This window comes from Corythoichthys intestinalis, chromosome 1 (assembly GCF_030265065.1).
Source record: "Corythoichthys intestinalis isolate RoL2023-P3 chromosome 1, ASM3026506v1, whole genome shotgun sequence".
Classification (NCBI taxonomy): Eukaryota; Metazoa; Chordata; class Actinopteri; order Syngnathiformes; family Syngnathidae; genus Corythoichthys; species Corythoichthys intestinalis.
This window is the reverse complement of record NC_080395.1, coordinates 4,216,034-4,243,936: the sequence shown is the minus strand read 5'-3', so window position 1 is coordinate 4,243,936 and position 27,903 is coordinate 4,216,034. Positions and strand designations below refer to the sequence as shown.

The 27,903-nt window shown below is 41.9% G+C and overlaps 2 protein-coding genes across 5 annotated transcripts in view; one reads left to right on the top strand and one right to left on the bottom strand.

Annotated features, from left to right (window-relative positions):
* LOC130924004 (NACHT, LRR and PYD domains-containing protein 3-like) overlaps positions 1-2,087 on the bottom strand; it is a 39,053-nt gene extending 36,966 nt beyond the window's left edge. For 2 of the 3 annotated variants that reach the window (XM_057850297.1, XM_057850288.1), the window contains exon 1: positions 1,806-2,087. The gene's annotated coding sequence lies outside the window, so the exon portion shown is untranslated. The remainder of the gene's footprint in view (positions 1-1,805) is intronic. The other variant, XM_057850282.1, reaches the window with a different exon arrangement.
* The window catches only part of LOC130924016 (NACHT, LRR and PYD domains-containing protein 12-like), a 36,214-nt gene continuing 9,580 nt past the window's right edge, over positions 1,270-27,903 (top strand). Inside the window, exons 1-6 of one of the 2 annotated variants that reach the window (XM_057850310.1) lie at positions 1,270-9,627; positions 13,408-13,709; positions 15,776-17,591; positions 18,432-18,602; positions 19,857-20,030; positions 21,880-22,050. In XM_057850310.1, coding sequence (XP_057706293.1) covers positions 13,454-13,709; positions 15,776-17,591; positions 18,432-18,602; positions 19,857-20,030; positions 21,880-22,050 — 2,588 coding nt within the window. In that variant the 5' untranslated portion in view covers positions 1,270-9,627; positions 13,408-13,453. Of the gene's footprint in view, positions 9,628-9,658; positions 12,356-13,407; positions 13,710-15,775; positions 17,592-18,431; positions 18,603-19,856; positions 20,031-21,879; positions 22,051-27,903 lie in introns of those variants that run through there. The other variant, XM_057850318.1, reaches the window with a different exon arrangement.

Genomic DNA, 27,903 nt, shown 5'->3' with positions numbered 1-27,903 from the left:
TTATGTAGACTTCAGACTGTCAATTCAAATAGTGTTGGAAAAGTTGCAATACCTAAAATAGAAATGCAAGAACTGTAAAGTACATATTTATACACCTTTATTTACCTAAGGCCACTGGATGTTTTTTAACTGCTTTGAAAAATACAGGTTTTGTTGTGATCTTGTATTTATATAGTATATAGCTTTTTATAATGTATTATGTATTATAATATTTGCTGCCCCCTGCCAGAGTGTGGGCCATTTTGTACTAAAATGATTTTAAACTGTCAGTTCAAATACTGTGTTGGAGACTAGTACTTGCAATACTTAAAATGGAAATGCAAGAACTTTAAAGCACATATTTATCCTGTCTGGCAATTTACCCAAGGCCAGTAAATAGTGTTTTAAACTGCTTTGACAAAGACACGTTTATTGTGATCTTGTATTTGTGTATTACTTATATAATATTTGCTGCCACCGTCAGAGGGTGGGCCTTGTTTGCACTAATTTAAAGATTTTAAACTGTCAATTCAAATATCGTATTGGAGAAATTGCATTACTTGAAATAAATCTATTGCAACTTATCAGTCCCAGTTCTTGTCTACAACACTGTCCAAAAATTGTCAATGCATATTCCAAATAGAATAACAAAATTAAGTCACCTGACTTTGTAATTATTACACCTGTTTATTATGAAGACCTGAAGTAAACAACAAGCAGTTACAGTTTGTCAAGCAGTTGTTCAAGTCATGTTTTGGTATTCATATTTTATTGACTTTTCATAACACTTGGGATCGTGTTTGTAAGAGCAGAGCAAACTGAAGTTTCAGCGTGCACTCTTCGCCTTTCCAACCTCTCAACGCTCCGATGTGGTGCGCTTGACCTCAGAATAACCCAAGAAGAGATATGGTGACCAATCGGGATGTGTTGTCAGCATTTCATATGCAGGTTTTCCTAGTAACACAACAGGTAGGTGATGAGGAGGAGTAGGTTAGCATTGCTACCGAGGCAGATTTACACAACAGTAAAGAAAAAAACAAAAACAAAAAACGTATTGAAACCAAAACGGATAAATCGTTCAACTTACAAGAGTAGAGATGAGGGGAATACACTCTCATTCCAGCAGAAATATGATCATAAGAAATGCTTTTCCGACGAACCGCTGCAATCCAGCCATCCGTCGTACCTTCGTGATCTGATATTTGGTCCTCCATGCAGGAAAACGGTGAAAAGTGAGTCCATTTTTCCTAACCCCTTTTTTTGTCGTAGGAGACGCTGTTGCACCCGGTAACGCAACAATAATCACCCATATTTTCTTTCTAAAACACCGAAAGAGTTAGCTTAGCACTACCACACGTTACAATCCGCATTGACTCTGCCGGCCCGGAAGTGAATTATATTGCCAGCATGGAGGCGGGTCCAAACAATGACGTAGTACGTCCCATTCCCTATTATGTCCCGTTCCCAGCGAAAAGTGTACATCTAAATTATGCTGTTATATCGTCCCTACCAACGCTGAAACCAAACCTGCGCCCTTGTGTTCAACCAAGTATTTTATTCAAAAAATAAACTGCTAACAAGGAAATGCACGGGGCAGCGCCAGTGGCGTGAGTCAACCTTCTGAAGACAACAGGAAGTTGTGTAACTGCTAACGAAACCGTTTCTCTCATAATAAAAAAAAAAAAAAAAAAAAAAAAAAGTCGAAAAGGAAAGGAATATTCAAGCACATGATCGTAATCACGCATGACAAAAGGCTACCTGACCAAAGGAGCAACCTGTGGGCAAACTTTGGAACTAGCGACTCGCGCCTGAAAGAGAAAACTTACCCTGTCAGCCTTGTCGCGACGTTTCTTCCAGAGCGTGTGAGTGAAGACTATCTCAACTAGTCGACGGCACGCCGCACCTTGTGTGTGTTGCGTTCAAGGGAGGGGAAGGGAGTCGAATTTATCCAACACGGATAGTACCAGTTCTTGTCTGCTTGCCTTAATCCTTCATTAGTAATGCTGTAAGGAAGTGCGCCGACGCCGCCGAGCCTTGGAAGTGCGTGTCAAGTCATGAGGGGAAGTTTCCGCGAAGTGCTTGCTTCATTTAGGGGAGGTTCCGAAAACGATGACGCCCGAAGCCTCTCTGCCCAGCTGTACCACGTGATTGCCTCAGTCAGCGCTTTCGATTTGTCAGCCCGCTACAGGATATCAAGGGCGTAGGTTTGGTCTCAACCAGTGGCGTCGTTAGGGGTGTTTGAGGTTGGCTTCAGCCCCCCTAAAATATTCTTCGGCCCCCCTAAATAATTTGGTGGTGTTTTATTTAAAAAAAAAAAAAAAAAAAAAAGTTAAATGCTGACATATTCACTATGTAGTTGCCGGAATATTAGTTTAAATCATTAATCATGTAATCTGTTATTATTAACTTGAGGTGCCTGTGACACGTAAAAGCATGTTTATTTCATAATATTTTATGCTCCTGAATGATATGGACCGCTTGGATGTGTGTGGAAGCGATCGCTATATTTATCTAGTTTTTTGAATCCCGCACCATGAAAATGAGTGACTTCCGGCTTCGGTCTTGCATTGAGGAGGAGGGCGCTGTGACATGTACGGGTGAAGGCGTCCTCTTCACCAAACAGCCGTACTGTTGTGTATGAGGACTAAAGATTCAGCTGATTTTGCGGATTAATACGTTTTTTTTTCGCACCATGCCAGCATACCTGTTAAGTTGTAGAAATTGCAAATAGGGGGATTTCTGTTTGCCAACCCCGATGACGCGCGCGACAATCGCTAAGACAAAATGCAACCATTTTTTTTCAAGTTCATTTTGATCACAACACTTGTGTAAAAATTAACTACACTGTCAAAGAACCTCTTTGTGGCGGCATCAGAGATGTGATACTGCTATGTTGCCTGTGTCATGCCAGTTCTCCTTGTTCCTGTAATCAACATCTAGGATATCCTCAGCTTTCCTGATCACATCCATTTGCACAAATTTGGACATCAGCTTCCTCAGCAGCCTCTTCATCTCATCAACCATCACTCCAATTAGGGTTTCGTCAGACTAAATCAGCAACATTAATTACATCATTTAGAAAATTAATCATATTTGTTTTTAAAAGTATCTTTGTCATGGCAGTTTTTTAATTGAATTGTAACCTAGAATTGAAACTTTATATTTTTTGTTTCAGCACAGTAATAATGATATAATGTAATAAAGTGTATAGTATACACTTTAGCTTTAGCATAATAGCGAATCTAAATGATTAAACTTCAAGTAAGTAACGATACGCTTTCTCACTTAAATTCATATATTGTGGGGGTAGGACCGCAGTGGTTTAATATTCCATGATGTTTGATCCACGAAAACACAGAGTAAAGCAGCGACTTCTTCCTCGTCATCGTTCTCCCATCATTAGCTCTAATGCTATTAGCATTATGCCTACTGCCCCGAGTTAGCTGGGATAGGCTCCAGCACCTCCGCGACCCTCGTGAGGAATAAGCGGCATGGAAAATGAATGAATGAATGAATGCTATTAGCATTAGGCTAGTTAGCTATCGCTGGCAGGTAAGACTTACGGCAATTACGTTGACGAACGTCGTTTTTCCCGAATACTGGAGGCCGACCAGGGTCAGCTCCATCTCTTCCTTCCAAAATAAAGACTTGAATCAGTCTAAAAGCCGGTTTATTAGTGCCAGCATCTTGGGAAGTCGGAGGTGCTTCGTCTCTTCCCTCCCTGTCAGATGTTTGGTTGGGCTATTCCAGCTCTGAAGGGCAGGGAGGGCAGGGAAGTCGGAGACGGCCAGGCTATTCGTTGTTGGTCACTTTCCGAATCGGGCCGAATGGTATCGTTACAAAACGGTGACAAACAAAAACGTTTAAAAAAAAAAAAAAATTGACATTTTTGGAAAATCGGGAGATTTGGCTTTCTAATTGTGAGGCGTGAGCATTGGGGTCAAAATCGGGAGTCTCCCGACCAAATCGTGAAACTTAACAGGTCTGCGCCAGTTGAACGGCTGCAGAAAAATCTTGCTGTATGAGGGAGAGGCGTGTGCGCCTTTTTGGAGTTGGCCAAAACAAGCCCTACTACTGTGGGACCATTGGACTTACGAGGAAGTGAGTAAACGTCTTGTTTTGTATTATGTCAAATACGAATACAGCGATTACAAAGTAAACACCACAAACTTTATTTAAATAAAGGACTACTTACGTTTGATCATTGATAGGCATGTAAAAAGCTCACCTCATGCACATTACCAGCACGTTAGCTGCACAACTGCAGCCACCCTCCTCCGGGGAACGAACTGTAAATTGCTCTCCGACGGGCGGTTTGCCGATCCACGAAGACAGTCGACAACCCAGTCGTCATGTCAAATAATCCAGATTAGTTATGTGTGATTTTCCGCTTCGAAGACTTTGAAACATCACTCGGTTCGGGTTAGCATGTCGGCTAGCTGTCACACCTCTTGCCTTGTTTACATTCTCCGAAGCCGGGGAAGGGAAATGACATAAGCCCGATTTAGTTGTCATAAAATATCGTTCGGGAGGTGCGACAGTAAAGGTGAAGTCGACAGTTTTGACCATTATGGAGTAATTTTGCCATGTCGTCCTGAATAAGGGCATTTTTATTATTTCATATTCCATTTCGCACAAGACTGTTATTTGTCATGACCATGCCATGTATTTAACAATTGGGGAAAAATACTTGGGTAAAAAGAATATCCTGTAAAAATATTGAAGTAGAGAGACTGAAACAATGACATTTTGTGGCTCTCTTCATCGCGTTTTCCTTGTTGTGGATAATTCCCCCTCAATGGGCTGCATACTAAAGCAGATGAAATCGTGACTCCGCTGACGTCATCCACCAGTTGGAGACGCTAGAGCCCTATAACGGTAGGCATGGCTAACCGGCAGATTAAAAGACTAATTTCTCGTCATCTGCGCTTTGCTAAATTGTTGTATATGGTCGAATCGTCTCAAAATATGATTCTAATTCATATAATAATCTTATTTAAGACTTTTTTTTTCTCCTGTCATACACACTTTAATCCTTCATTAGTAATGCTGTAAGGAGCTGCGCCGAGCCTTCGAAGTGCGTGTCAAGTCATGAAGGGAAGTTTCTGCGAAGTGCTTGCTTTATTTAGGGGAGGTTCCTAAAACGATGACGTCCGAAGCCCCGCTGTACCACTTGATTGCCTCAGTGAGCGCTTTCGGTTTGACAGCTCGCTACAGGATATCAAGGGCGTAGGTTTTCCTTGCCGACATGGAGGGTCTAAGGATGGGGGATACCCAGGACTTGAACTTTATTTATTCATCTTTGTTGCCTCATTTACTGTTTCTGATTGTGTATCATATTGCCTCTGCAAAAGCCTTTGAGACAACGTTGTTGTGATCCAGGGCTATACAAATAAAATTGAATTGAATTGAATTACTGATTATGCCTCAAAAAAGTAATCTAGTTATTTTAGTAATTACTTCAGCATCAAAGTAACAAAGTAACCAAGGGCACTTTGACAGTGGGCAGTCGTAGCCGGGAATCCAACCACTGACCCTTCGGTCCAAGGACAACTCCAGCTAGCAACTGCGCCACGGCCGGCCGAACAAAATAATGTCATCGCATGGAACTGATTTACCGATATGTGAATTTAAAGTGGGAGATCAGATTTTTTTGACGTAAGGCTTAATCTTTGAGTTTGCGGAGGTTTAATTAATCGATGGAGTTGATTTCACCACCATTGATTTGCGCTAGTTTAGCCACTCCGGAGCCCTGAAACTAACAAATTACTGACCAACTGCATGGATTTGTTGAAATCAACTCCACCGACTAATTCAACCGACGCCAACTGGAAGATTAAGCCTTATCTAAGAATTTCGGGTTTAGGGTTATCAGCATATCAGTGCCAATGTAAAACAATGCAAACTGACTGCAAAATAATCAACTACACACATATGAATTGCACAGTCCAATAAACACAAAGATGGGGGCGGGAGCGGATGCGCGTGCACAACCCGGAAGTAGGCCGTAAACACACGCAGTCAATGTGGACACAAAACATGGCGGCAACTGAGCACTTTACACTCAATCGGACTGACAACAAATCCCAAAGATGCAAAACAAACACGTCACCTCACGGCATAAATGTGCAACATGAATATCATGCAAACAATGCTTGCCAACTTGGTGCGATGACTGCCAGTCGTTGCAACGAAAGCTACGGAACGGCCGCGCATTAAGGGGGTCCAAACTATCGCTGATACCCTCGAGAATGAAGGAAAAATACTCACATTCATTCGTGGATGTACACAGATCAACATTCCCTCGCACATCTCAACACACGGCGCAAATGTGCAGCCGCACTGGCAGCCTGGCCCGCGCCCAGTGTTGGGAAAGTTCATTTTCTACATGAACTAGTTCAAATTGCAGTTCACAAATTTTAAAATGAACTGTTCACTTCATAGTTCATAATTCAAAATTTTGAACTAAAGTTCATGGTTCCAAAAAATGAACTTTTGTAGTTCAGTTCTTTTTGTTCGCCAAAAATTGTTGCAAGCTATTATTGGCAGTGTCCATATAGAACCACAGACAGTAATTCATGTATCCTTTTAAACACTGAAACTATGTGTTAGATTCATCTTCATATTCAATTTCAAATCCTTGTCCAACCAGGGTTTACACTATTACACTACACATATGTTTTCTTTAAATTTCCTGTTTAGCAGTATCTGGACTTTTTTTCTGGTCGGCACCTTCGGGATGGCTGCAACCCTTTAATTTGGTTTATGAAAGCTGGCCTTTCCACTTTACTCAAAGGCTGTAGGTCTCCCACAATATACTGCAGAACTAGATTGTCTAGCTGTGGCTGGGAGAGACAGAAAACGGGGCCACTCTGGTATGCTGCTAGCGGTATTTGGGTGGCAGAGGTACTGCTCTGGCCAACCGTTGCCGTCTCTTTCTTAATCGCACATGCTCGCAGTCGCAGATACCTAGCAAGGCTTGTCGCATGCTTTATTTCGATGAGCCTTTTAAGGTTGGCTAAAGACGTTACCGACGTACGGACGGTCTTCTTCAATCCAGGTGGACAAAGTTTACAAGTAAACGTTATGTTTTTGCCATCCGGGTCGGTACTGACTTTTTCGTAAATCTCTTTTAAATGCTGGTACTGTGTAGGAAGTTGCTCTGAGCGGGCCGGGTTTCGAGAGCTGCCAGCTTCTGTGTCCATGATGCCGTTGTTGTGATGACGTATTTGCTTAAACAATACGGCCGTGACAGGCTGCTTGGGTTGCCAGGTTGGATAATTTTTTCGCTATTAAGGTTCATTTTTTTATTCTGTGTTTTTAGCCTATGGCTTTATATGCAGTTTTGTCGGTAAGGCTCTAAATGTGATGAACTAATGAACGAAGTTATGAGCACCGCTCACAACCGCTAGAATGAGCGCGTTCACAGTAACGTTCATGAGACGGAAATATGATGAGTTCAATTCACGTTCGCCCAAAATATGAACGTGTTCATGAACGATCGTTCATTGAACGCGTTCACGCACAACACTGCCCGCGCCTTTCTCAGTCCCGACTCCCAAAACAATTAGCGCGTGCGACTCGAGACCAAAACAGGAAGCCGTTAGAGCGGTTACCATGGAAGCACATACCGGGGACGTTTGGAGCATTTTCTATTCAAAATGCTTTTTAGACATGACTACAATTTTCTTCATTCTACATGCATTGTGCGGCAATAACAAAATAGTAACGCACAGACACTAAGGAAACTAACTTGAATCAGATTACTGGTTTAGAAAAATGAACGCGTTTGATTACTCGTTACTGAAAAAAAGTAATCAGTAACGCGTTACTTACTAAGGCGTTACTGATAACAGTAGAGCCCCTTCAGTGCTTCGCTGTCCAATCCACTTGTTCAAATAAAGAACGCCCACATCTCTGAAAATCCAGTTCGCATTTTCCTGTGACCTAACTAGCAGTAGGTACTACCTTTTTATTTTTTCCGCAGTTGATCTCTGCGCACGTCTTTTACCTTTGGTGTTTTCCGATCAAAAGTCACATCCCAGCTGTAAAATAACGCTGATACTTAGCTGCTGCTGCTCGCTAGTTAGTCTAAAATGCTAGTAGAGTTAAGTGTGCACTCTTGTTACCACTATCTTTGGGGTGACTTCCTTCGGGAGAATCAGCTTTGTTTCTCACTTTACGCAGATTAGTACAGGAGCTGAGCTCATTCACGTATGATTATCATCAGTGGATAGTCATAATTATACACTAATAATAATCACTCCACTACCTATATTGCACTCCAGCAGTCAGAGCAGAGGAATAAAAGGTGAGTAGGAGAGTAATGATTAGAAAGTAGAGAAAGCCAAGACGATGATTATATACAGCATTAATACCCCCCAACTCTCGGACAACTTTTTTACATACAGGTTGTGGCGTCCAGGTGGGTATAACTAATTGAAAATAATGTAGCCTAATGTTTTTCTGCTGAGTGTGTATGATCACGTGACAGATTTGTAGATCCTACAATATGTGCTCGTCTGTCATTGTTCATTGTAAATCTTATCTTCCTTATTTTTGGAGTGAAACTTTTGAATTTTACATACGAAAATATTGAGTTAACGTCGACTAAAACTAGATGAAATTAGTATGAGTTTTCGTCAACAAAAACTTGACGAAGACAAACACATTTTGAAATGACTAAATTATGACTAAGACTAATCAGTATTATCGTCCAAAAGACGAAAACTAAGACTAAAATTAAAATGGCTGCCAAAAACAACACTGCTCTGGTGACTTGAAGTTCTGCTCTGAGACCCCCTATTTGGCCACATTTCAAAATGGGCCGGACAAAAGTATTGGAACCCTCAGCCTAATACTTGGTAGCACAACCTTTAGGCAAAATAACTGTGAACAACCGCTTTCGGTATCCATCAATGAGATTCTCACAATGCTCTGCTGGAATTTTAGATTTTTGGAGCCAACTGCTCCATGTCTCTGAGATTTGAAGGGTGCCTTCTCCAAACTGCCATTTTCAGATCTCTTCACGGGTGTTCTATGGGATTCAGGTCTGGAGTCATTGCTGGCCACTTTAGAAGTCTCCAGTCCTTTCTCTCAAACCATTTTCTAGTGCTTTTTGAAGTGTGGTTTCAGGAACGCCACTGGCAGCCAGAGGGTGACATGTGGCCCCTGTTTCAGAAAAGTCCCAGAAATGCCACTAGCTCAGAATACCCATGTAAGGTCATGTGCTCCATTGTTTGACTTCTCTTCAAAGGAAAGAACTGTAAAAAAAACAGGAAATCCACTCCTCTCGGGGGAAACGCTATCATAGCGACTCTACACTCTGTCACTGTTTCCTCCAACTGCAGTTTGTAATAAAGAAATCTCATCATTGTACCCAGATTTTCGATGTCTTGGTTTCGCTGGATCATACCGAGGGCAACATTATAAATCATGTCTCAAAATATAATAAATTCAGACGGTAAAAATATACTCGACGCCCCTGAGCTTTTACTTCCTATGCATGCATGTGTACGCAAACATGCGCACAGTGGTGTGGGTGTGTCCTAACAATGCAGGGTCATTCGAGGACGCAGCGTTTTTTTCTTTTTTGCAAAGAACGCACACGGTGAAGAGACGATGACAAGGACGAGACGAGAAACTCGCGTAAGTAACTTCTTCTGTCAGTCGGTCACTTCCTGGGTTGGTTGTTAAGCTATTATTTCATGCGATCTTAGTTTAGTTCGATTAGTCAGATGTTGGTCAGCTTTTGCTAGTCGATCAATTGTACCATTGGTAAGGTAGTTGATTCAGTATCTCACCAGATACCAAGTCATCTAAACATGCTAGTTTCGTTATGAGTCGTAATGGACTGCGATAGTAAAACAATAGACTTTAGGGTCAAGGTCTTCAGGGTCTGCTATTGCTTTAATTCATGTAAATAAAACAATTTTACGGATTCATATAGATATAATTACACTAAAATACACTTAAAATAGAAATTGTGTGTAATTTTTAAAACATACTTTTTTTTAAATTGACTTTTTACATTTACTTTTTGACGCTTCAAAATGTATGCTCAAAGTTAGTTCAGGCTTACATTCTCTGAGCGTATACTTTAGAAGGGTACAATGTAATATCAAGTTTGAGGGTTATATGCCAGTCTAATGATGAAGTTAATTACATTTGTACCTCAGGGCATTATTTTGGAAACTTTTCAGTAATCTACAGTTCTCAGAATAGTCAAAGTAGAAATGTAAGGATAAAATATACTAAAATAATATCAGTAAGCATATGATTACAGCTGCAGAACTACAGTAAAAATATAACGCTTACATATTTTAAAGCCACCAACAATTCATTTTTAATATACACATAACAAACTACACTTTAGTTTTGCTAGTTAAGCAGGTATTAGTACATACAGTATATAGACAAGTTTCCTGGGCGAAATATGGGCGCCGCTATCTTGGAAAATTACTGCTTCAAACTTCCGGTTTAGAAAAAACCTCATGAGTTGCGCTTTCAGTTAGCAGTGTGTTGACGAAGGTAAAACTGCAAAATCAAGCCAGAGGAAACCACGGAATCTCAAAAAAAAAAAAACACGGATTCAGGGTGACGTAGATAAGATTGTATGATTTTTCTTATCTTTTGGTTTATTGTTCATGGACAAAATTATGACAACCTGTCAGCCTCTATTGACGTGAGGTATAGATTGATACGCCGGCCACTTGAGTGACCAAAATCAGGTGAAATTACAAATTACATTAAATTTGCCAAATGCAGAAGGGCTGACACGGACTTTGTTGCTACAAGGAAATACTAGAAGGTATGTACATAGTATAAACAAAAATACTATTTCATTATTTTTCTCTTGCAGATATTGATCGCAATAAAACATCTGGACTAGGGCTGCAGCTATCGAATATTTTAGTAATCGAGTAATCGACTGAAAATTCTATCGATTAATCGAGTAATCGGATAAAACAAATATATTTTTAGGTGAAGAGCAATTATAAATATACATGAGAAAACAAGACATTTCATCTAATCTTGAACCATTTTCAGTCAATCAATGTCTTTATTTTCGATGTATATTGTAGCTAGAATTAAAAAAAAAAGACTAATTCACTGCTTTCACTCAAAAAACTTTTAGATCTTATTTAAAAAAAAATAAAATAAATATATATATATATATATATATATATATATATATTACCTAAAAATGCCGTTACGCTTGATAACACACATCACTTAAAAGTTAGGATTTTTTCCCACGTGTTTCAATTGAATTTCTCTTTGTGTCAAGCCATTTTTAAGTTCTAGTTAAGTTTTAAGTTAGTCTAAACTGTAAGTCCTGATAGGATTTGGAGTTTTTGCAGTGTTCAAAATAAATTTATGATACAGGCTGTACTGGGGCACATTAGGGACCAGTGCTACTTGGTGTTTTATCCAGCAATGACTACAGAGCTAAAATTGATAGTTAGCATGATTAAGTTTTTATTTTACACCCTCATCACTCCACAATGCTATGTTATGTTAAAGCCTGTATGTAAGACACGTTAGCCACGCAACGACAGTGGTCATAATTAATTGAAACCTAGTCCTCCGCAGGGCTAACTTTACGTGAGCTAGTAGTGACAGTAACGTTAATCTTATTTATTAGCGCTTAGCGCTGTACTGCTTTAAGATGGCGGCTGTTTAATAACGCTGCCCAGACGCGGCCGAGTCTGTCATTGCGCATCTAGTTCAACATACATGTGATCTTTAGGAGACGCATCAGACGCTAGCTGTTACCAACGTAGCATCGTGCGGGCTAGTATTTGGCAACGTCGGCGTCGTTTGTGGCGGCTGTCAGCTGCAGTAAGTTTTTTTTTTTTCCCTTCTTCCTCTCCGCACGTGACAGCGCGTTGTCCCGCATTAAAAGTAGTCTGAGCAAAACGTGATGCTTAGAGCTGTCAAAATAAACGATTACTCGAGGTGAATAAAATTACTTGGATCAGTTTTGAAACTCGAGTTACTCGAGTTGCTCGAATACTCGTTTCAGCTCTAATCTGGACAACATGATTCCATTTCTTGTTTTCTTTAAAACAATTGGTGCATGTGCAGAACAGGTCAATAAATCATAATTTATTAAATGATCGGAAAAATAGCATACAAGAATGTGATATCAGACAGCCTCGCCAAACTTTGACCCGACATTACGGACTCCAAACAGGCTTCCTCCCGCTGTCCTTGGTAATTCCAGCTCCAATAGCGTATCTAAAGTTAAAAAGCTCGTCGTTGGATCTCGGGATCGAGCAGAGGGTCCGCCGCGAGGCGAGCCTCCAACCCCAGCCTCTCGACCGCCCACGGGTAGAACAACGAAGTCTCGATATATGTCCATCAATGCATAGTAAGTGTTGCGGTGAGGCACATCAACTTATCTTCCAGTGTTTAACAGTGTTTTTCACCTGTAAACAAACGAACAAAAAACCTGTATCAACTGCATTGATGCGGTGACATAATTGTTCCATCTACACGTACTGGTTAGCAACAGGCTAGAAGCAGATACAGTAGTCGTAGTAAATAATAAGCAAGATCAGAATTACAATCATCATCGTAATAACAATATCAAAGGTTTTAGCTTTAGCATTTTTTGAGCACCGGACACATGAAAATGCAGGGATAGGAAGAACATACCTTCTATAATACAGCGGCAACATGGCTACAAAAACAACCGGTCTTTGTGGTAACATGAGCTTGGTTCCACATCTGCCTTTACAAACATGTTGTCCTCCCCTGTCGTGATAATGGCATATGGATGCGGTATTTCCAAATTGTCCTTTTTAAGGGATTTTGATGAGTAATGTTACTCCAGCGCCACTATTGTTTTGGATGGAGAAGTTCTAAAACGATAGTTGCTCACAGACGTGCGGAAGTAAAGCGGAAGTACCTCGGAAACTTGTCTATAACATAAGTGAATCCTTAGGAGCTTGCCCAATAAAGGCTGAGGCAAGCCACCAATTTTATGTTAAAAATTAGGTAAGATAATTTTGCTATCGGGCCTCTTGCAATAGAAGATATAGAATGATTAAATCATTTTGTCTTCATTCGTTTCATATATTTCCAAAGTCAGAAAACGATCAATTCACAATGAGAAACAAAAGAAAACAATCAAAAATAACGTGTAACCCAGGCGATAATTCGAAAAGTAGTGGAGTAAAAAGTACATATATGTGATATAAAATGTGTTGAAGTAAAAGTAAAAAATACCACTTCATATTTGTACTCAAGTATACATACACGAAAACGTAGTTATGTAAAGTAATGAAAGCTACTTTTTCTTTGTTACATTCGACCACTGCTAATAGGAATAAAGAAGATTGACCTGACATTTGTGTTTTGCGTCACGTCACTCAAACCGTTTATAAGTTACAATAAGTCAATAAAAGTTGTTGTCTGCAGATACCTGATCGACGGTCACCTCCCTCCGTGTATATAAGTCTTAAAGATGGCTCTGGACAGCAGACGGAAGGAGCTGCTGTTGAAAACGCTGATGGAGCTGGGGGAGGACGAATTCGAGTGCTTCAAGTTCTACACGGACCTGCCTAAAAGCCTGCGTGAAAACACCCGCCGTGTGTACATTGCTGACCAGCTGGTGATGAAGCACGGCGATAACACTCTGCATGAGACCGTCAAGATTCTGGAGAAGATCGGGAACAACAATTTGGCCCAGGACCTGCGCAGCGACATGCTGAAAATAAAAGGTTAGTCCCCGATTTAGCTTCCCATGTTAGAAAGCAGGTGGCTTGAAAACTGTGGAAGGTAACCATTAAACGACCCGTAGCAAAATTTTTGTTCATCAACTATTTCACAATCTCAACTCTTGAGACATAACTGTTGCTTCTCATTTTGTGATCAATTGTTGCTGCTCTGTTGCTTCTAAGAGGCCCTTAAGAACAATAGATAAACTTTGTTTCTCTTTTTCATTTTAGACATATCTGAGAATGGTGAGCTCTTTTTCATCAATAGCTCTTCCTCATCTCATTTATTTCTTTGGAATACATCCCCGGAGCAATAGATGAGGTCATTCTGAGCCACACATGAGAAACATGAGAAATGATTAAGAATTTAAAATAAATCCCCAGTTATTAAAAAAAGTCATTGATCAGTGTAACAGTAAAGTGATTTATTTATTTTTTTCAGCACACAAAAGCAGATTATATGAATACAAAACAGTTCACTTAAAATTAGGGCTGTCTAATTTTCGCGTTAACGGGCGTTAATTAAATTTTTTAATTAATCACGTTAAAATATTTGACGCAATTTACGCAGATGCCCCGCTCAGACAGATTTAAATGACAGTACAGTGAAACGCTCACTTGTGTTTTATGGAGTTTTGCCGCCTTCTGCCGGCGCTTGGGTGTGACTGATTTTATAGGTTTCAGCTCCCATGAGCATTGTGTAAGTAATTATTGACATCAACAATGGCGGGCTACTAGTCTATTTTTTGATTGAATTTTACAAATTTTATTAAACCGAAGACATTAAGGGGGTTTTAATATAAAATTTCTATAACTTGTACTAACATTTATTTTTTAAGAACTACAAGTCTTTCTATCCATGGATCGCTTTAACAGAATGTTAATAATGTTAATGCCATCTTGTTGATTTATTGTTGTAATAAACAAATACAGTACTTATGTACAGCATGTTGAACGTATATAACTGTCTTATCTTTCCATTCCAACAATAATTTACAGAAAAATATGGCATATTTTATAGATGGTTTGAATTGCGATTAATTACGATTAATTAATTTTTAAGCTGTAAGTAACTCGATTCAAATTTTTAATCGTTTGACAGCCCTACTTAAAATAAAAATAAAGGACATGTGGGACATCAGCAAATTGAATCGCTCCTCCAACTAATCATTGGTGTGGCGTTTCCACAATGAAAGGAGTCTCCGCATCTCAAAGAACGGGAGAGAGTCCTCTCATTTTAACCTTTTAAACTCCGAGCAATTTTTGTTAAATTAGGGCTTGATTTTTCTATCAGTATTAATTAACTACCCCCCAAAATCGGTGCCTTGCTGCACATATTTTTAATCCTAAATCATCAAATGTCATGAATTTTCCCCCCAAATTTCTTACATTTTTGAAGTGTCATCAACAACTTACACTACCGTTCAAAAGTTTGGGGTCGCTTTGACCCCAAACCTTTGAACTGGATTGTACATAATGGAAAATCCCATATGATACACGATGGTAGTGTATTGTAACGGTAGTGTAAATCGAAGAATTTCACATGCCTGAATATGGAAAATCACACACATTGCTTGATGCCTGATAAACTATAAATCATAGTAAGGTTTTGACAACTGATCATAAGAATTGAACATCTTGGATTTGACACATCGTATATCGAGGTTGAGCAAATGAGCACGGGGTCATTTACATTCCAAAAATGGCCCTTTTTGACATTAGTTTGTAAACAATCGACATTATTGTCACAAAACTTGAAAACTGACACTTTCTGACACATTTGAATGAAATGAAACGTCATCTTTTACATCTGGAAGGAATCTTTTCATGCCTCTGGCTCTATCTCTCTCCCTCTCAGCCCTTGGAGCTCTGGCAGAGGGTCAAACGGAAAAGAGAAAAATATATATTGCATTATTTACGAATAGCCATTTTCAAACTATTTTTAAATTCACACACGAGTATCACATAATTGTCAAATATAATACTGTAACGTCATAATTTATCAATGAATTTTTAAGTGTGGAATGGAATTGCTTTGTCTTTAACGGGTCACTGCTGCTTTCTTGCAGGCGCCGACTTCTCCGTCAACGATGACGATCAGATTGCCAGATTGAAGAGGGAGCTCCAAGACAACCTGCGGCGTTTATACAGCTTTGCTTCCGAGGGCACCACCGAGCGCTGGCAGCAGCAGCCTCTGGCGGAAGTCTACACGGAGCTGGACGTCACCTCCGGGGCAGACGTCAGCCCAGACGGGCGGCACGAGGTCCTTCAAGTGGAGACGTGTGCCGCCGAGGCCAAGGTGTCTATCCTGCCGTGCGACATCTTCAAAAACCATGACGGGAAGCCTCGCCCGATACGCACGCTGCTCACCTTTGGCTTCGCGGGAATTGGGAAAACCTTCCTGATTCAAAAGTTTGTGTCGGACTGGGCCAATGGTAGTACTAACCAGGATGTGGACTTCATATTTCCTTTCACCTTCAGCGAGTTAAACATGGAGAAAGGGGAGAGCTTTACGTTGGCTAAGCTGATCCAAACTTTTGTCTGTGGAGACAGGCACATGAGCGAGACACTGAACAATATATTTGTCAACCTGCAAACTTCTGGGAAGCGGGACTTTGAAAGCAGCCGAATCAAGATCTTGTTTATCCTCGACGGACTGGATGAGTGCAACTTCAAAATTGACTTGAAGAAAGTGAGGAAAGTGGACATGGACGTGAGGGAAAGCTACCCGCTGGAGGTACTGCTGGCATATCTCATCAAAGGGAACTTGCTTCCCTGCGCCCGGGTTTGGATTACAACGCGGCCCGGGGCAGCCCACGATATCCCTTCCGACCTCATAGACAGCCGAACAGAGGTTAGAGGATTCAGCGATTCCCGGAAGTTGGAGTACTTCAGGAAAAGGTTCCCAAATGAGGAGCGCGTCATTGAGCACATTCGGAAATCTCGCACCATCTTCATCATGTGCCACATTCCCATCTTCTGCTGGCTCACCGCCATAGTTCTTAAGGGTACTTTGGACAAAGGGAAGAAGGGAGAGCTTCCCACAACGCTGACTTACATGTACTCAGCGCTTATAGGTCACCTCCTAGAAAACTCCAAGGAGACAAATACAACGGAGTACGTTTGTGGCGTGAAAGCGCTAGCAAAGCTGGCCTTTGACCACACCATCAATCAGCGTCAGATCTTCGATGAAAAGGACCTAGAGGACAGCGGTTTTGATTACAGCCAAGCCGCTAAATACTCCGGTTTGTTCACCGAGGTGTTAAGGGAGGTCCATCCGCTCAGAAGCAACAAAAAAAAGATGTTTCAGTTTATCCACCTGACCATCCAGGAGTATCTGGCCGCACTATACGTGATGATGAGCCTCTTCCACGACAACAAGAACGTACTGAATGATTCAGAATGGAAAAAAATAAACCAGAAGGCAATCACTGAGGTCCAGCAGTCGGCTCTGGAGAAAGCCTCAGAGAGTGAAGGAAACCTGGACATGTTCCTCCGCTTCCTCCTTGGCCTTTCCTTACCGTGCAACCAGGAACTAGTGGGGGAACTGCTGAAGGCTCCTCAGGACTGCGAGCAAAGCAAGTCAAAGACAGTCGATTTGATCACGGAAAGGATCGAACAGAACACTCCAGAGAAGAATGTCAACTTATTCTACTGCCTAAACGAGCTGAAGGACGAATCCTTGCTGAAGCGGATCCAGAAGGAACTAGATTCAGGACGACATCTGTCCTGGTATCAAATGTCAAATGACATGTGGTCGGCCCTGGCCTTTTTCTTACTTACAGACGACGAAACCATGAAGTCCTTTCATCTTTCCCGCTACTCTCCAGGGCCTTCGGGGCTTGAGAAGCTGCTGTTGGTTATCAAGGCTTCTCAAAAATCAGAGTATGTGCTCGACAGTGAAGTAAAGTGGAGTGCGAAAATTCCAAAAGCACAATGATAAATCCAAGAACAAGTGCACAAAACACAAACAAAACAATTAAAATTTACTAAACAATCAACAAAAAAGATTAAAACATTTTTTTTAAAAAGAATTTCTTGAAAGAAAACGCGACAACAAATCTGAAAACAAAACAAAATTAAGAAACAGTAAATGGTTGGCACTAATGGCGAAGTTGACTGGTTGCTGTTTGGACAAGGGGAACGAAAACTGTATACCGCGTCTATAACTACTTTTGAAGTGATGATGATTTCAAACTACTACTCGAGATGAACAATTTTCATTGCTGCCCAACCTTAATTTCAATAGTCCGACTAAGTCATTGAAATACGTAAAGACGTTAAGAAACTTTCTCTATGCGACCAAACAAAAAGCTGGGTCAGTGTAACAGGTTCACCTTAAGTTTATCCTGAAACTGGGGGAAATCCAAAATCTTGAAAAATCTCAAATAAATCCAAATTTGAGTTAAATCCAATTAATAATCTTGGAATTAAAAAAAAAAAAAAGACTACGATTCACACATCGTTGTCGTACGAGATGACTGTCCTTGATGACATCCAAAACAAAGACTGTGTCACGTGCAGCTCAAGAGATGTTGGTGACATTATCAGGAGAAAATAAAATGCATAATAACTTTAGGTTTTGTAATTTGCTCTTTATTTTGTTGTTGTCTTGTTTTGTATCTTGAAATAAAATATATTATTATTGTTCAAAGCACCATACTAAAGTCAGCAGAAGATAGGTTTGGCTCACTCTCACGTGTTCCTTCTTCCTGTGTTCTCCAGTCTAAGTTTATGTAACCTAGACAAAGGCAGCTGTCATCTGCTGGCTTCCGTTCTCAGTTCTCCATCCAACCTGAGGCATCTGAATCTGGGCTTGAACCATCTGTCGGACGAGGGGGTGGAGATCCTCTCGAAAGGACTGGCCAGCCAACACTGCAACTTAGAAGTCCTCAAGTAAGGAGCTTTGCAACTCAGAAATATACCTCCAGTTCGTAATCTTCTGTGGCCAAAGATAAAGGCCAAAATATACCGGACGCGTCTCTGGTCCGGTTCTGGAAAGATATAGCGCCGGAGCCTATCCGTTTCCATTCTGTCCTATTGTTCAAAGTATAGCGGCTGCGTCAGTGTCCCAGACTGACTGCGGACCATTGTAGTTTAGGCTATTTTCTATTTTTGCCGGAGACGCATCCTTCAAAATGGGCGGAGCAAGGCCTGGAATCAAAAGCCCACTTGCTTATTCACGGTTAAAACACATGCGAACATGGACAAAGAACGCTTCATCATGGAGGTGGAAAGTCACAATGTGATTTATGATGCAGCAGGTCATTTTATTAAAAAGGAAGCTGCATGGCGTCTTATTTTGTGTGTTTTTCTGGAAAAAGATATCAAACACACGACATTCCAACAACTTTGTTTTTTATTAACTCAGGGCGATAAAAATTCCCACAAACTGTGGTCTTGGCAGGCTGTCTCTCTCACTCCGGCGTCACATGACCAAAACAACATCACCGTTGCGTGCACTTCAGGGTGCCTCGAAAAACATTCAATCAGAATATTACACATGGGACACCACAGCAGAAGCTATGAGGATGGACGGCGAGGTATTATGCAAGTTATGTAGTTTAATACAGAAAAGCTCATGGTAAAAGCAAAAAAAAATTCGGAAAAAATGTTCAGTCAAATCAAGTCCACCTCTCTCTCTGCTTCTCTGATTAGTACAGACTGTGTGTTTGTCGTTGCTTTTTATGCCACATTATCGTGCGCAATTACGCGGAACCTCACGACGAGACGGAATTGCCGGACCCCTGCTGTGCGCAGCCAGTACGATTTTTTTACGTACTGTGGATTAGGCAGTCAACGTGGCCGGTATATTTTGGCCCTAAAGCAGACACAGTTTTACTTTGAGTAGAACCTTCTTCATTTTAACCAGGTTCCTTTCCTGACTTCAGGTAATTATCTTATTTTCATTCAGAAAAAAAAATTCTCGTCATGTTTACATAATTTTTCATTCATCGAACATTTAGTTTAATGCTTTTTAAGGCCTGAATTTTCACAGAATTCATTTCATACTTTTGATGCATTTCAATAACCCGCATCAACCCTGCATTCGTCAAGAAAAGGCAGACACGATGTTACTTTCAGCAGAACTTTCATCACGCAAAGCATGTCCTCTTCTTGACTTCAGGCAATTATATCATTGTGTTGCAGCCTGTCCGACTGTGGGATCACCAGTAAAGGATGTGTTTCATTGGCCAAGGCTCTCAAGTTAAACCCCTCCCATCTTCAAGAGCTGGACCTGAGCTGGAACAAACTGTCGTATGAAGGGGTTGAGATCCTCTCGGAAGGACTGGACAGCCCACTCTACATCTTAAAAGTCCTCAGGTATCGAGCTCCTCCAGTTTGTAATCTTTCGTAGATCCAATCGACTAATCAAAAGAATCACTACTGCTCTGAGCAGCAAGTCTAATAAATTATGTGGAAAAAAAACATTTTAACCCTCAAGTTTACATACTTTTCAATGCCTCGAGCGTTTAGTTTGAATGCTTTTTAGGGCTGAATTTGGACAATTTCCCTTTCATGACAAATCCAAAAACAAGTGCACAAAACACATACAAAACAACTAAAAATGACTTAACAATCAAAAATCACAAAACAGATGATTAAAAAAACAAAAAAAAACTCAAGCAAATCACACAAAAAAATCAAATTAAAAAACAATTGATTATAAGAAAACGCGACAACAAATCCGAAAACAAAACAAAATTAACTCATTCACTACTAAAGACGTGTTCATATATTTTTGGAACACTTAAGTTCGCTACCAAAAATGTGTAGAAACAAGAATTGATGATCTTCAACTGCTCATAACTGAAGAACGGAAAAGAGTAGAAAAACCTCTTTTTATGATGAAAAATTTGGATGTACTTTTGTGTAGCCATCAAACAAAATATTCTGTGGCACATGGCATATCAGCCGAAATCATTGCAAATGAACAAAAGGCGGTGGCTTCTGAAAAATGGCTGGGAGTGAATGAGTTAAGAAACCAAAAATGGTTGGCACTGGTGGCGAAGTAGTGGCTGTTTGGATGAGACGATAGTTAACTTTATGACGGTGTATATTGCTACTTTTGAAGTGATGATGACTGTGTGATTCATTGCATAGATTTCATGCTATTACTTGAGATGAACAATTTTCATTGCTGCCCAACCCTCATTTCAATGCTCTAAGTCATTGACATAAGTCAGGGGTGTCCAAACATTTTGCAAAGGGGGCCAGATTTGTTGTGTTAAAAATGTGGGGGGCCGACCTTGGCTGATGTCAATTTCTCGCTACGTATCTTCCCTGTAATCTTGTCATGTCAGCGTGTCTTTTTTGGTAATATCGCCTCACATCAAACTCTTTAAAAACAGCGACTGTGTCTTTGCAAATGAGGCAGACACAGTTGTTGCGTATTTTAGTGAAGTAATCGTCCAATTTCTACCTATCCTTGAAGCCATCGCAGTCAACTTTTTTTTTTGATTGTCGCCATTTTAGAAAATTGGGAGTAAAGGGTCACACGGGGTAATGTTGCTTCGAGTGCTTCTGCCATTTAGTGCGTAAATGAGGAGCAGCATTTAGTGTGTAAGCTACTTCATATGCTGGAAGCAGCACTGCTGACCAATTTATTAAGTCTGTGTGCGGGCCAGACGGGATTGATTTTATGACAGAGGCTGGGGGCCGGATGAAATTGGACCACAAGCCGCATTTGGCCCCCGGGCCGGACTTTGGACATGTCTGACATCAGTAAAGACGGTAAGAAATTGTGTCTCTATGCGAGCAAACGAAAAGCTGGGTCAGTGTAACAGGTTTACCTCAAGTTCATCCTGAAACAGTGGGGAAATCAAAATCTTGAAAAATCTTAAATGGGTCAAAGTTTGAGTTAAATCCAATCTATAATCTTGAAGAAAGAAAAAAAAAAGACTACGATTTACACGTTTTGGTCGTACGAGATGACCGTCCTTGATAACATCCAAAACAAAGACAGCGTCACATGCAGCTCAAGAGACGTTGGTGATATTACCAGGAGAAAATAAAATGCATAATAGCTTTGGGTTTTGTAATTTGCACTTTATTTTGTTGTTGTCTTGTTTTGTATCTTGAAATGAAATCTATTATTCAAAGCACCATACTAAAGTCAGCAGAAGATAGGTTTGGCTCACTCTCACGTGTTCCTCTTTCCTGTGTTCACCAGTCTATTTGATTGTGACCTGGACATTGGCAGCTGTCACCTGTTGGCTACTGTTCTCAGTTCTCCATCCAACCTGAGGCATCTGGACCTGTACTCCAATGATCTATCGGACAAGGGGGTGGAGATCCTCTCGAAAGGACTGGCCAGCCAACACTGCAACTTAGAAGTCCTCAAGTAAGGAGCTTTGCAACTCAGAAATCTACCTCCAGTTCGTAATCTTCTGTGCATACGGTTGACTAATCTAACGAATCACTGCTGCTACTAGCCAAAGATAAAGGCCAAAATATACCGGACGCGTCTTTGGTCCAGGTCTGGAAAGCTATAGCTCCGGAGCCAATCCATTTCCATTCTATCCTATTGTTGCGGCCGTGTCAGTGCTCCGGACTGAGATGTGTCCCGGAGCCCGCCGGATGGCTTAAGCAATTTTCTATTTTTGCCTAGGACGCATCGGTCAAAATGAGCTGAGGAAGGCCTGGAATCCACGGCCCAGTTGCTTATTCACGCTTAAAATACCTGCTAACGTGGACAAAGAATGCTTCATCAAGGAGGTGGAAAGTCACAATGTGATTTCAGATCATTTTTATAAGGGCAGAATTAAAAAGGAACCTGCATGGTGTCTTATTTTGTGTTTTTCCGCCAAAGATAACAAATGCACGACGCGCTGACAACTTTGTTTTTTGATTAACTCAGAGCGATAAAATCTTCCGCAACCTGTGGCTCTTGGCAGGCTGTCGCTCACTCTCACGTCACATGACCAAAATGACATTACCAGCCTCCCTTCTGCCTGGCCTACCGGCCGCGGGAGTGGGGGGAGGTCAGGGCTCCAATCTCGCGTCGCCCCGTGGCGGCTGCTCTGCATCCTCCTGCTTCCGCCTTCCCCTCTCTTCTCTGACTGGGTTTCCGCCCTGTGCTCCATCACGGGTCGGTGGCTGGGCGCCGGTGTATCGGATGGATGTTGCCTGCTCCGGCGGGGGACCCTGCCCTGGGCTTGGTGGGCCGCTTGGGGGTCCTGTGAAGTGCCATGCCGGTTGGGGGCTGCGGTCGTGGCTCGTGGGCTGACGGAGGTGGTGGTGGGGTTGGTTGTGCGTCCCCTCTTGGTTGATGGGTGCGCGTGTGGCCCGGGAGGGGACGATGGCTCCTTTGCTGGGCTGCGGTAGGAGGCATGTGCTGCGCTGAACCCCCCCGCCGTCCCATCCTCCCTCCCCGGGCTGACTGGGTGAGGGCGGAGGCCCTGGGTTGGCGCCCGCGTCGCGTCTCCGCTTGTCTGCGTGGCTGTTGCGCGCTCGGTAGGGCTCGCGTGCGGCTGGATGTGATAGGGCGCGCTCGGGTGGGGGGTCCCGATGCCAGGAGTGGCGATGGGTCGGTCACCAACGGGCTTACACTCACAAAGGATTAACACGATTACTGGGTTCCAGATCATAGAGCTGATTTGTGTACACTCTGCCACTTTCAACCACTTGGCTTATAGACTCCCCCACCCCCGTCCCCCTCTTTCCCTGGTCAGCTGGCCCCCCACGTGGTGTCAACCGGAAATACATCTCGCTGACAATAGCACCAACATATTAGTAATTAGTGTAGACGTTCAATGTATTTCTTGTTGTTTGTTTGTGTTTCTTTTTGTTCTTCTCTTGTGTTTTTCTTCTGTTCCCCCATAACCCCTTCCTGTTCACTGCTTTGTCATAATATACAAGGTATGTTGAATGATCACAATGGGAGTATGTCATTCTCTCAATGTGAAACATTAAAACTGTTCAGACCAAGCGGGTGCTTAGACTTCTATCCTCCGTGTCAAACAGCTGAACAGTACAGGTTTTAAAAAATAAATAGATAAAAAACACCATTGCATGCACTTCAGGTTGCCTCGGAAAACATTCGATCAGAATATTACACATGGAACACCACAGCAGAAGCTATGAGGATGGACGGTAAATTATTATGCAAGTTATGTAATTGAAAACAGAAGTAGTGTCACAAACTTATGGTAAACGCAAAAAAAAAAAAAATTGGGAAAAAATGTTCAAATTCAGTCCACCTCTCTCTTTGCTTCTCTGATGGGTACAGACTCCGTGTGTTTGTTGTTGTTTTTAATGCCACATTATCGAGCGCAATTACCCGAGAGCTCACGACGGGACGGAGTTGCCGGACCACGGCCGTGCGCAGCTGGTATGTTTTGCCAATATTTGACATACTGCGTAGCACGCAGTCAACGTGTCCGGTATATTTTGGCCCTAAGGCAGACACAATTGTACTTTGAGTACAACCTTCTTCAATTTAACCAGGTTCCTTTCCTGACTTCAGGTATTTATCTCATTTTCATTCCCCCCAAAATTTTTCCCGACAAGTTTACATAATTTTTTATTGCTCAAACATTTAGTGTAATGCTTTTTAAGGTCAGAATGTTCACAAAATCCATTTAATGACTTTTGATGCTTTTTAATGACCCGCATCCACCCTGTATATAATGTAAATACACCAGATGCATGATCGTTCCGGTTCTGGTCCGGCTCAGTCTTGACTGCGTGGCACGCAGTACGTCAAATGCAGGCAAATCATACCGGCTGTGCACGGTTGCAGTCCCCCAACTCCGTTCCCTCGTGAGCTCTCGCTTGATCGCGTGCGATAATGTGGCATTTAAAACGACAAACACACCGAGTCTGTACTCATCAGAGAAGCAGAGAGACAGCACATTTTTTTCTTTGCATATTGATATTTTAGTTGTGTCTGTCTCTTAATTCCAGATTGACTGCATCATGTTGAGATCAGGGCTCCGTGTGTGGGGGAAGGGGGCCTATTATGCCCTTGGTTGTGTCGGTGGGCTTATAGCTTTGTGCACATTTAAAATTTATGCTACATAACATCTCATAGAGCTGTTATAAACAACTCTTAAATAATAGGTAATATTTATAAAATGGATAGCGAATTATATACTACACGAACTAAAAAACTGCGTACTTGGAATGGCGTTCCGCAAGCAACACGTCACTTCCGCTCATTAATATTCATTACATTAGCTACTGTTGCTAAATTGGGACAAGCCACCGTTTGTCCCTAATAGGAAATGAATGGAAGTCGTGTACGAAAGAGATGTTTACAGAGCTAAATCTACCAATTCTCTTCGAAAATGATGTGCCTGCTGCCAAATTCACTGGCAAAGATGTGGAACAACATAAAAATGTTGAGTTAAAGAGATGGCTTGAGTGTCGAAGGCTGAAAAAGACGAAAAAAATGAGCCGACCGAAGCATAGCTTTAGCTTTTTTATCGACGCGACTGACAATGACATTCTCCTTTTTTTTTTTTTTTTCCCCCATTATGACAAAGCAGCGAACAGGAAGGTATTATGGGGGGACAGAAGAAAAGAAATACAAGAGAAGAAATAAAAGAAACATACACAAAGAACAACAAGAAATACATTGAACATCTAAACTAGTTACTAATATGCTGGTGGTATCGTCAGCGAGATGTATTTCCGGTTTACACCATGTGGGGGCCTATTGGCCAGTGAAAGAGGAGAATGGGGGTGGGGGTGTCTATAAGCCTATAAGCTAAGTGATTGAAAGGGGTAGAGTGTACACAAATCAGTTCTGTGATCTAGAACCCAGTAATCGTGTGAATCTCTTATGAGTGTGAGCCCGTTGGCGACCAACCCTACGCCGCCGCATCGCCAATCCCGGCACCGGGACCCCCAACCCGGGCATGCCCTACCACATCCAGCAGCACGCAAGCCCCACCGGGCGCGCGACAGCCACGCAGACGGGCGGAGAAGCCGCGCGGGCGCCAACCCAGGGTCACGGCCCCCACCCAGCCAGCCCGCGGAGGGAGGGCGGGCGGGGGAGCGGGGGGCCATGCGCAGCCCATCCCTCCTCCCGCAGCCCAGCAAAGGAGCCATCCCCCCATAGCCCCCCCCTCCCCCCCCGGGACCCAGGGTGGTCCCCCAGGCCACCCGCGCACCCATCAACCGGACAATGACATTGACATTCTCATATTTCAACAAGCTATCCTTTACCATCAGTCCTGTCTTTCTTATATATCCTCTGGTTGTCCTACATCTCTTACCATTTTTGGGGGTAATTTAGTTAGCTTTGTGTAGCGATCGCAAATGCTACTCAGTGACAGCCAACGAACACTTTTAATTTTTTCATTGATAACACATCTTAATTCTATAATTTATTTACCCCAAACCCCCCCCCCCCCCCTTGCTAAAGTTGTTTATTATATACAGTGCCTTGCAAAAGTATTCGGCCCCCTTGAATCTTGCAACCTTTCGCCACATTTCAGGCTTCAAACATAAAGATATGAAATTACATTTTTTTGTCAAGAATCAACAACAAGTGGGACACAATCGTGAAGTGGAACAACATTTATTGGATAATTTAAACTTTTTTAACAAATAAAAAACTGAAAAGTAGGGCGTGCAATATTATTCGGCCCCTTTACTTTCAGTGCAGCAAACTCACTCCAGAAGTTCAGTGAGGATCTCTGAATGATCCAATGTTGTCCTAAATGATAGAATAAATTCTATAAATAGAATCCACCTGTGTGTAATCAAGTCTCCGTATAAATGCACCTGCTCTGTGATAGTCTCAGGGTTCTGTTTAAAGTGCAGAGAGCATTATGAAAACCAAGGAACACACCAGGCTGGTCCGAGATACTGTTGTGGAGAAGTTTAAAGCCGGATTTGAATACAAAACGATTTCCCAAGCTTTAAACATCTCAAGGAGCACTGTGCAAGCCATCATATTGAAATGGAAGGAGCATCACACCACTGCAAATCTACCAAGACCCGGCCGTCCTTCCAAACTTTCTTCTCAAACAAGGAGAAAACTGATCAGAGATGCAGCCAAGAGGCCCATGATCACTCTGGATGAACTGCAGAGATCTACAGCTGAGGTGGGAGAGGCTGTCCATAGGACAACAGTCAGTCGTACACTGCACAAATCTGGCCTTTATGGAAGAGTGGCAAGAAGAAAGCCATTTCTCAAAGATATCCATAAAAAGTCTCGTTTAAAGTTTGCCTTAAGCCACCTGGGAGACACACCAAACATGTGGAAGAAGGTGCTCTGGTCAGATGAAACCAAAATTGAGCTTTTTGGCCACAATGCAAAACGATATGTTTGGCGTAAAACACAGCTCATCACCCTGAACACACCATCCCCACTGTCAAACATGGTGGTGGCAGCATCATGGTTTGGGCCTGCTTTTCTTCAGCAGGGACAGGGAAGATGGTTAAAATTGACAGGAAGATGGATGCAGCCAAATACAGGAACATTCTGGAAGAAAACCTGTGGGTGTCTGCACAAGACCTGAGAATGGGACGGAGATTTATCTTCCAACAGGACAATGATCCAAAACATAAAGCCAAATCTACAATGGAATGGTTAAAAAATAAACGTATCCAGGTGTTAGAATGGCCAAGTCAAAGTCCAGACCTGAATCCAATCGAGAATCTGTGGAAAGAGCTGAAGACTGCTGTTCACAAACACTTTCCATCCAATCTCACTGAGCTCGAGCTGTTTTGCAAGGAAGAATGGGCAAGAATGTCAGTCTCTCGATGTGCAAAACTGATAGAAACATACTCCAAGCGACTTGCAGCTGTAATTGGAGCAAAAGGTGGCGCAACAAAGTATTAACGCAATGGGGCAGAATAATATTGCACGCCCCACTTTTCAGTTTTTTATTTGTTAAAAAAAGTTTCAATTATCCAATAAATTTTGTTCCACTTCACGATTGTGTCCCACTTGTTGTTGATTCTTGACAAAAAATAAAAAATTTGATATCTTTATGTTTGAATCCTGAAATGTGGCGAAAGGTTGCAAGGTTCAAGGGGGCCGAATACTTTTGCAAGGCACTGTATTTTATATAACTGTTTTTGTTTCATATGTACTGGTCCTTTCCCCCCCCCCCATAATTCAGGGGTACTGTGGTACTGCCCCATCCCCCCCCCCATACATCATGGTCACTCAGGTTATGAGGTTGATCCTATTGCTGAAGATGTATGCCAAATTTAACTTCTTTGACTGGAAAACAAT